Source organism: Centrocercus urophasianus, unplaced genomic scaffold (assembly GCF_019232065.1).
Source record: "Centrocercus urophasianus isolate 14NV4802_14NV808 unplaced genomic scaffold, USGS_Curo_1.0 seq_16, whole genome shotgun sequence".
Classification (NCBI taxonomy): Eukaryota; Metazoa; Chordata; class Aves; order Galliformes; family Phasianidae; genus Centrocercus; species Centrocercus urophasianus.
In genome coordinates, this window is record NW_024884711.1 from 25,545,846 (window position 1) to 25,555,953 (window position 10,108).

The 10,108-nt window shown below is 43.1% G+C and overlaps 2 protein-coding genes across 2 annotated transcripts; one reads left to right on the forward strand and one right to left on the reverse strand.

Annotated features, from left to right (window-relative positions):
• The first annotated feature begins 1,768 nt into the window (after positions 1-1,768).
• EFCAB1 (EF-hand calcium binding domain 1) lies at positions 1,769-7,295 on the forward strand. Its single transcript, XM_042816890.1, has 6 exons — positions 1,769-1,896; positions 1,989-2,278; positions 3,019-3,123; positions 4,849-5,000; positions 5,328-5,432; positions 6,899-7,295. Exons 1-6 carry the CDS (start codon positions 1,769-1,771, stop codon positions 6,947-6,949), a joined length of 831 nt encoding a protein of 276 aa, XP_042672824.1. The 3' UTR covers positions 6,950-7,295.
• RBM48 (RNA binding motif protein 48) lies at positions 7,026-10,027 on the reverse strand. Its single transcript, XM_042817455.1, has 5 exons — positions 9,914-10,027; positions 9,391-9,581; positions 9,121-9,266; positions 7,862-8,379; positions 7,026-7,386 (listed from the first exon to the last, which is right to left on the reverse strand). The coding sequence occupies exons 1-5, from the start codon at positions 10,025-10,027 to the stop codon at positions 7,300-7,302; spliced, it is 1,056 nt and encodes a 351-aa protein (XP_042673389.1). The 3' UTR covers positions 7,026-7,299.
• Between the last annotated feature and the right edge of the window lie 81 nt (positions 10,028-10,108).

The following is a 10,108-nucleotide window of genomic DNA, read 5'->3' on the forward strand; positions in this document are numbered from 1 at the left end:
CTTCTGCATTAAGCAAGAGCAATGACATTTTGCAGTATAACTGACATTCAAAGCCAGAAGACTTTACCTCTGCTTCTTTGAAATAGCGATAGATCTGTGCTAGTAAATGAGCCTATTTTATTTAATGTAATTTTGGTTTAGTTGAACACTTCTTGCAAACTCTGGTAGCTTTTTCTTTTCCCTTCGCATTACCTTTTGGATTGTTTTGCATGATTTGTACCTTTATTAAATTAACAAAATGCAGGTAATCATTTGTTGTAACCAGTTCTCTGGATTATGTTCCACATGCAAAGTTTCATCTATGTATTTAGTTATTCTTACAGTTAAGTTCATTGCTGTGTTGAAGTGCACACTCGTGAAGATATTTAGCATGTAAAAAGCAGGGTTTTGATACCTTAACAGCTTCATATTGAAGCTGATTTTACTCTTAAGCAAGTTCAGTGGCAGACCTGTTACATGACGCATCTTGTTAGATTAAGGAAAAAAAACATACTGCCAGAATCTCATTAAATATGCTGATTAAACAGTTTGTATTTATATTTTTGTACTTGAGGGCTACAGAATGTTGACCTAAATCATAAAGCTGTTTTATTTTAAATTAGTTGCTTTAGGAATTGAAAATAAGCTTTTATAAATTAAATGTGCACGCAAGAAAACACAAGCAACCGTTAGATTTTAGTTTTTACATGAAATTCTCCTTGTATCTTCCATTGAAGTACCCGTGGCTGTGCCTGCTTTAGCCTTTAACAACCACCCATCTGTCTGAGTGGTCAGCTAGGGATATGACAGGAACGATCCACCCCTTTTGCCACTGCACAGGTGCTAACTGCTAACTTACCTCTAAAATACCGACGTTTGAAGTATTTTATTGCCAAGGATTTCAAGACCTTTCATAGCTGATAACTAGTCTGCAGATCATAAATAAAAACTGAGGGGAGAGAGATGATTTGACGTTGTCATTCTACAGCGAGGTTGACTTTTCTATTGAGTTCTTAGAAAATACAAACATTGAGTCCCAGCAGTGTCGTACACTAACTAGTCAGATGGCATATGTATATTGTTGGTTGATGCTACTGATCCTCCGCCCCGTTGTGTCAGTAAAGGCAGCGAGTAGTAGGGGTTTGGTTGGGGGCTTTTGTGTTGTTGTTTTTCAGTTGTGGCATTGCAGTGTTGGTAACCGTTTGTAATGAACCATATCCAATGCTCTGCTCTGTGTGATACCTTTGTTGACTTTTACGCAACTGCCTGCAACAGAAGGAAATAAAAATGGGAACGAGAACCACAGTCTTCCACATCCGTAGGCCGGTATGTCATTTTAGTAGTCTGAATAGAACTGCCCTTGTTGTCAGCTGTGTGCTTCACAAACGCTTGCAGCGCTTTGGAAGTTGTAGCTATTAAGGAGCTTACAGGCTTTGTCAGTTCACAGCGAAGCCGCTTTCATGTTGACGATGGAACGTGTTTTGGTTTTCAATACATTAGACAACCACACATAGACTCCTCTCGCATCTTCTTTTCCTCGTCAAAAAAAAAAGCCACAGTGCCGCGTGTACTGAAAGGGCGAGCAGCTGCGGTTTAGTGGGCCAGAGCGGGGCTCACCGACCTGCCAGAGCCGCGCCGTCCCGCTGCTGCCCAGCCGGCACACGCAGCAGGCGGCAGCTGCGCCGTAGCGCTGCTGCCGGGCGCAAACCGTCGCCGCGGGGGCCGAGCGGGGCCGACGGCCATCTCCTCGCGCGGGGCGTTACCCGGCTGCCGAGCAGGCAGCCCCGCCATGCAGCGCCCGGACCGGCGGCTGCCCCGCCCGGGTTGCCCGGGCAGCGGCGAGGAAGCCGCCGCCATGAGCAAGAAGCGGCTGCAGCAGCTGGTGGAGTCGCTGAGCCGCTCGGCCAAGCACTGTGAGTGCCGCGCGGGGCCGGAGATGGCCGCGGGCCGTTTGCTGTGCCCCGCTGCCCGCCCCCTCCCTTAGGAAAGGCGCGTGGGGCCGGGGGCAGGTGCGGGCGATGTCGGTTTTTCGCGTCCCCTGAGCCAGCTCAATGTGCGAGGTCTCTGTATCCCGCGGCTTTCCTCTTTGCGCCGCCGTTCCGCTATTTCGGTGATAAGGTTTGCTTGTGTTTCGGCTCCCCAGTTAATAGAGCTGAAGTGGAATGCCTCATCAGGCTCTTCGACACGGTGATGAGCGAGTCCCACAGCCGCTTTGCCGCGGTCGGCTTCGATCGCAACGTGTTCCGAGACACGCTGCACCGCGCCTTCGGCATGACGGACGACGTGCTCATGGACAGAGGTGAGGTCGGCGGGCTCAGCAGGGCTGAGGGCTTCCTCTGCAACCCTTGGCCAGCCCTTTTGAACAGCGATCTCTACAACAGTTCCCTTGAAGACTTGCCAGGTTACGTGAAAACCTGAAACTAGTTTCTGTCTGTTTTCTTATTCCAGTGAGAATAGTGGATCCCTACTGCCAAGAAAACCCCTTAGACCACTATGAAAGAGGTTGACAAAGCAGAAAAGTTGTATGCGAACAACTGCTACCTCTGTGTGAGGGTGGAAGGGAGGTGGAAGGCTGAAGGGTCCATAGGCGAGGAAAAAAGTACATTGCTGACCCAGTGAGCGTTCCTTGACAAAGGATTGTTGTGTCAGCCATGTAGGGGCTGCCAAAGAAGTCGTGCAGGGTGCTGCTGAGTATATTTCTTTACTCAGAATGGTTTTCCCATGCTTGGGAAGGCTCACGCTCTTGCATGAGGAAGGCCTGGCAGATAAGGAACACCGGGGGTGCTGGGTGTGGATATGTCGGTCCCAGACACCCTTAGTGCCGTGACAGAAGAGGGCAGCGCAGTGCCACTGTCCTTCCTTCTTGTGGCTGCAGGACTGGGTGGCCATTGCAGCTGGTGGAGGGCTCTGTCGTGGACTTGATGAAGGTGTTTCTCTGCTTGAGGAAAAATGTTTTTATCTTTTCATTGAACATAAGGAAATTTTTATTTGCGTTTCTGTATTACATAAATTTAAAATGCATCTCATAACCCTTTCCAGTGTTCCGCACTTTCGATAGAAACAATGATAATTACATCAGTGTGGTGGAATGGGTGGAAGGCTTGTCGGTATTTCTTCGGGGGACGCTGGAAGAAAGGATTAAATGTAAGGTTTATCTGCATGCTAGTACTTAGTGGTAATTATAGTATTCAGGAATATTGAATTACACATCACTTTCATTTTAATAGATTAGTTAATCAAAGTGTTTAATAGTTGACAAGTTTTCTTCTGTAGCGTTCAGTGAAAATGATTTCTGAAACCATTTCTCTGAGACAGATTATTGTGTAATTGTGTATTACTGTGTTGCTGACAGAAAATCTCTTGAACTGAAGCTTGTTCTACTGTATGGTTTTGACAGAATTTATGTTTTTGTATTCCCGCACAAAGCTGAGTAAACATGTAGTTTAAGGGGAAGGGGGTGGCTGGATAACAGCCTCCTCAGGCAAACAAGACCTGTGCCAGCATTCATGTACTGGCACAACGGGGACAAGCAGCAGTTACGTTGATTCTAGCAGTTATTCAGCTCAGAAGTATAGATGGAAAATCTAAGTCCATTTTTTAAAATATTCCTAAGAACCTTCAGGGTAATGATGGAGAAAGATGGTAGAGAAAAAAATGCAGGAACTCTAGAATTTTTCAAAGCAGCAAAAGGGGGCGGGGGGGGAGGAAGAGATTGGGGGTGGAGGGGGAGTATTATAGAAAAAGGAGAATGATAGCATGTTGTTTCCATGGTTTCAGCATCAGCCATCCATAATATGCTGTCAAATTTTATCATAAAGCATTACACTGGAACGTGGCTTGGGATGTCACACCACTAGGATATGTGCCAGGATGTAACATCAGAAGAACCACAGGCCATAAAATATGCAGCCCTGCAGTGAGCACTCTAGGATATACTGGTGTGTGAAGGCACGCAGTGGTGTTTATCATAAGTTTATGCTAGTATGATTTTTCACTGTACAAACCCATTAGCAGGGGAAAAAAAATCTGCCCCCAAAGTAAAAACTTTTGTTTGTTTTTTTAAATAAGTTTTGTGAAGGATACTGAAACGCGTTATAGTCCTAGATTTCTGATTTCAGGGAGGCAGAAGAATTTGCAAGATACATTAGTCAGATGCCTGTGCTGAAAATATTCTGTTGCAGATTTACTCTTTGCCTTTAGAGACAGTTCAGTTGCTTTTTCCATGCTAGTACAACTCATTCTTTTTCCTCTATTTTTCCAAAGCAGTTTCTGAAGTAACTGGGACATGATTTGTATGTTCAAAGCCCTTCTGATATAGACAGCTGGTCCCAGCCACAAGAAGTTGGGTTTCTAAACGAGAGCCTAATTTATGTTCTAAAAAGCTACTCTCAGGGAAGTTAAGATCTGTAAGCTACTATCGTTTTTACGAACTGAAGAAATAGATTTCAACTATAATGGGTAAATAGGCAATAATTGAGCAGTATCAAAATGTGATAGGTATATTTCATACATAAATAGTACGAAAATCATAGAACATCCTGAGTTGGAAGGGACCCACAAGGGTCATCAGGCCCAACTCCTGGCTCCATACAAAACCACCCAAAATTCAAACCCTGTGTCTAAGAGCAGCGTCCAAATGCTGCTTGAATTTCAGCAGCTTGCAGCCATGGCCACTGCCCTGGGGATTGTGTTCCAGGGCCTAACCACCCGCTGGTGAAGAATCTTTTCCCAGTATCTAATTTGAATATGTTAAATTTTGCTCAATACATATGCTGTACAACATATAATTCACCTTTTCTGTCTATAGGCAACAGCTTTATTGATGGGTGATCTAGTTTGTATGAACTTTAAATTTTATCTTTTGAAAAGATTGTTTTGAGGTTTATGACCTGAATGGTGATGGATATATTTCAAGAGAGGAGATGTTTCAAATGCTGCAAAACAGCCTTCTCAAACAACCATCAGAAGAAGATCCTGATGAGGGAATTAAGGACTTGGTAGACATAGCACTGAAGAAAATGGCAAGTACTTTCCTATTGTGACACTTAACATCTCTCAAGCTTGTGCTCCCCATAGGAGGCAGGTCTTCAGGAATTTCAGTTTGGCCCTATGCCTTGAATAATAGTCATAGTGCACCTTTTAAAAAAAATCTGTTTTTACTGATTTTTACTTAAGGCCTTTACTTTATGAGGATTAAATAAATGCTTACTGTAGCTCAGATCTTGTCTGAGCAGACTGATGGCCCAAGGAAGATTTTTGCATTAAAAAAAACATCCACATGAGTGAAATATCTGTTAAGTAAACAGGCAGTTACTACAGTACTTTGCTAAGGACTTCTCCTTGTGTAGGACCATGACCATGATGGCAAACTTTCTTTTGCGGACTTTGAAGAAGCTGTCAAAAATGAAAATCTTCTCTTAGAAGCCTTTGGACCATGTTTGCCAGACGTAAAGGTACATCAGCCTTCAGTTAAAAAAAAAACTGTCTTCTTACTATTTTTAACTATATGTTCAAATTATGGCATTAACTGTCTTTGTATGAAGTTTGCTGAATTCATCTGGTGCTTCAGTTGTGAGATTTTCTGAGTTCATGTCTGCCTGTCACAGTACACATTTCCTGATACAGTCAAACATTGATACCAGGGAGCACAGAAACATACTATGTCGTGCCACTTACCTATGCTGTGGCAGCAATACAACAAATGATTCTCAGTAAGCATCCTCCCAGGCTAAGAAAATGAGATCAGTCTCTTGCAGTTTATCTGAAACTTCTTCAGGAACGCAGTGTCTGTTCTTCCTTCAGTGCCACTGGCTCCACTGCCATTCTTTTGGGAGAAACTGGTAACCTTCTGAGAAAATACCTTAGAATTGTCATCTCATAATACAGTGCTTCTGTTGTTAAATGCCATCCGACTGAGCTTTATTTATTAGCAGTGCACCCAATTCAGAGAGATTTTTTTCCTGAAAGATGGTCATTTGGGATTGCAGTAATTTCCTCAGTGTTAAATGAAACTGAAGCATAGATGTCTGCTTTGTAATAGTCATTTTTTACTAATCCATCATTATACTCTTTGAACTGCATTTTGTTTTTAAATGCCAACAGTCTTGCCCTCATGGAAACAGAAAAACAAAATTCTGACATACATGCAATAAAGCATAGAAACAGAAAAGTTCCATAAGATTGCTGAAAACAAGGCAAGCATTTATTTCACTCAGAACCTACATTTCACGCCAGCTCACCTTCCTAGTAGGCTGGAAGACAGAAGGAAGAAGTCTCATAGCTGTGGCTGCAGTCTGGATTATCTCAGGTCACGAAACAGTAGCTGTTTTCAAAACCTCACATTTTAAAAGGCTGTCAGTAGGCTTTCAGTGACCCAGGGTCAGTACTTCTATTTTTTTCTATCGGGGAAAGTTTTGAAGAGTTTCTTAACAGCATTTACTTTCACTGATCACAGCCCAGAAAAATGATTTGCTTTTTGTCAGAATTGGTGGTAAATCAGGGCTACAATTCCAGCCACTTGTGGCAACAAGTAGGAAACTGAGTCAGTTTCTTGATTCCACTGTTTGTGTGTCTGTTCTGCACCCTACCCAACGGTACCTTTTTACGAGGTCTCTAGTTCCTTTTTTAAAAAGAACTCTGTTTATATACCCTTCCAAATCCCCAAAAATCAATAGATTTCAGCTATGAGCACTTCTGAGCATGAAGAAAGCTCAGAATTCACAAGCTTTCCTAGTGTGGTTATAACTCCAAACACTGTGGTCAGTTTCTTGATGACAGTAATGATACTGGATTTAGCTTTTCTATGCTACAAAGTATTGTTTCACTACTTATACATTTCAGTTGGCCCTCTTTTTCTAACTAAATGTAAATGTTCTAGGTAACTGAGAAAAAAACTTATATTTTTCTCCTGATTTAACAGAGCAGTATGGCATTTGAAAGGAGGACCTTCCAGGAAAAGCGTAAACAGTAACTCCAACTGGAAGACTGCTCTAAGAATTCTTCATCATTCCTCATAGGACAGTAGAAATAAAAGCAACACAAAATAATTGATATCTTAAATTTCAATATTCCTTTACTGTAAAAGCTGTGGAATAAATAGAATTTGCTTTTATTACTTTAACTAATTGCAGTTCTTTAAATACACAGGACAAGGTTGCTACAGTATTACACTGGTTTAGTTTTTAATACTGGGACTGTTTTTAACAAGGAATTGCTTGGAAATGCAGTATAAAACAATTTTGTTTTTTAAATTAAAAAAGTAGTAAGTATTTTAAATTATATCCTCAATAAAGAACTGTAGAAAGATGCTGCCAGCAGTATCTATATTCTTCTTCTCTGCTTTACTGGTGGCTTGGTGGCATTAGTGCCTGGTTTTTCCACAGGTGTACTCGAAACAGAATCTGCTACCTGAAACAGGGAAAAAAAAATTCTAAGTGAAGCATAACCATTGTTGGGTTTTTTAATGTTAGTTTTAGAATAAGGCTGTTTCTTCAGTCTGTGAGTACTAACAGGCATATATTCTTATAATCACGCTTGCATTGATTTTTTCAATAGAAAAGGGAGAGAAGTAACACCAAAGGCAGCATTAAATGTGAGAGCTAAAACTCGTAAGAAATGCAAGTGTGCTAGCTATTCTTTGTTTGTTTTTGAGAAAATTTTAATCACACAAATCAATTTCAGATGCTCCATGATATACACTATTCAGTATTTTATCACTTGCTCTCCATAGCAGAGGTGCTTCAAAATAAAGTCTGGTACACTTTTTGGACTTGGTTGGATATTTTGGGAAGGGAAAAACATGTTTTTGGCAAGCATTTTAGAAATATACTTTTTTTTAAAGGATGTGTGAAAATGAAAATATCAAAACTTTAAGAATCCATACCTCTTTCAGTTTATTTCGAATCAAGGTGGCTGAAGTATTCAGTGAATCATCATCCATATCCACTTTAGGTATTTCTGGTAGCTGTGGACCAATAACGATGTCAGTACTGTCCACATTTGTTTCAATGAGGGCAGATTTGTTACCCTCTTCTCTCTTCCTCCTACGTTCCTGCAGGTGAGTTGTACGAGGCATAAACCTGTCAGTTCCATTATCAACTGGAACTGTTCTTTGCTGAATTAAAGGCAGTGGTGAAGCACATCCTCCTGGATGTGTCTTCAGAGATAGGGATCTCTGACCGAAGTTCCCAGAGACTTCAGCACTGTGGCTGCCACACTGGGGAAAAGTCAATAGGCCCTGACTGTGATTGCCAGAAGGACATTCCGTGTTTTGGGACAACCCGTGAGAATCTGGAAAGCAGGATGGATCCCAGTGACTAGCTGCATACGATGCTGATGTGCTCCACTGACTGTCAGACTTGGTCTTTCTAGGCCCCTCTGTTTTCTTCAACAGAAAGCAATCTTTAAAACAAAGAAGCCAAAAAAAAAAAAAAAAAAAACAAACAAAACCTTCATTATTTTATGCCATTAGTTCTAACACATAATGAGTGTTCAATACAGTGACAGAAACGCTACCAGCAACACTTCATTCCCGGTTACCTTTCTGTGATTCTGCTTAAGAAGTACCTTAAGAAATAACCTCCTGCAATGAATACTGATATCCAAGTACATAAGCATAAGGAAGGAGAGGCCTGTACTTGGCACTGTACTTATTTTACAGCTTGTCCATCCTTCAGCGCTGCCTGGGAGCTCAGCAGCAAGGCTGCCTGTCAGCCCAATCCATTCTTCACATTCCTTACATAGCCAAATGGCAGGCTGGAAAAGGTTTGGGTTTTTTGGTTGGTTCTTTTTATGTGCCTTTTTTTTTCCCCTCTTACAAAACTGTCTTTTTGGCTATGCCTGAAAGAACTGCAACAAGGGGGAAAAAACTGATCCCCACTTTCCTGGCTGTGCTTTAAATTTCAGGTAACATTTTGAAAAGAGAACAAGAGAAGCAAACAGTGAGGTTTTAAAGCTTTAAAGTGCACGTTAACTAAAACATTGCTTTCTGAAAGATGCATCTTTAAAAATAACAGAAATGTCCTAATTCTGCATCTTTTAAAACAGCTAAATACAAAATATTTTCTTTAATGGATGCTTTTGGCTTTACCAAGACCCACCAACCACTGAAATCAAGATTCTACATAAAATTTAGTTACAAACCTCTTTGATTTGTTGCTTTTGCTATGTACTTCCTTCTGTCCTGCAGCTTCTCCCTAGTTTCTTGGACTGTTTCAAATTCTGGCGCATAGCACACGTGTAGCAAACTCCCAAAGAAACTCCGTTCATCCATTTTTTTCTTGGCCACCCTGAAGGAAACTAAATGGCATTAGCAGAACTGTGGGCTTTACTTCAACTCTCTGGAATGTAGATCATACACAGAGGCCGTGAAGGATTAAAACAGCAAAAGGCAGTTACTGCTCTGTACAATACCTCGCACATTGGAGATTCTGGAATTTTATAAGATAAACTTCAGTAAATTGCTCTGCAGGATATTCATCGAGGGCATGGTACTCTTCTATGGCACCGTACAAGGCAAACTGCTCCACTAATTCCTTCATGACACCCAACGCAGGAACTCCCTGGATCAATAAATAACGAGATTCCAAGTTGATGGTATACACCTGAAAGAAACAGAGTATTCTCAAACGCCCGCGTTCTGGCTTCACTGCAAAAATAGCAGCTCAAAGCACTCGCGTTGCCGCTGGTGCTGAGCCGCTCTCGGGATGGCGGAAGGCCCGCTGCGCTTCGCGCACAGAATGGGATCCGCAGCAGGAAGGCGGGAGCCTGGCCGGCAGACAGCGAGGTGCGGCTACCCGGGACCGCCGCGGGGAAGAACGACCGCAAGCCTCCTACTCGTCGCAGAACGTCAGCGAGAGCTGACGCTTCTCCACGGCTCGGAGCGTTTGCGGAGGCCATCTCCGCACGGCGCGGCCAGCCCGCCCTCGCTCCGCACCTTGACGGCCCTGGGCCGCCGCCCCTCGCGGTACTTGGCGCGCGACCCGCAGGCGCCCAGCTGCTGGTGGTGCCTGCACGCCTCCCCCAGCGCGCCGCCACCGCCCGCCGCCATCTTCCCAACCGCTGCCGCTCCCCGCGCAGGCGTCTCTAGCCGCTCACCGAGCAAGCAGCCAATCGGACGGAGCGCGGCACG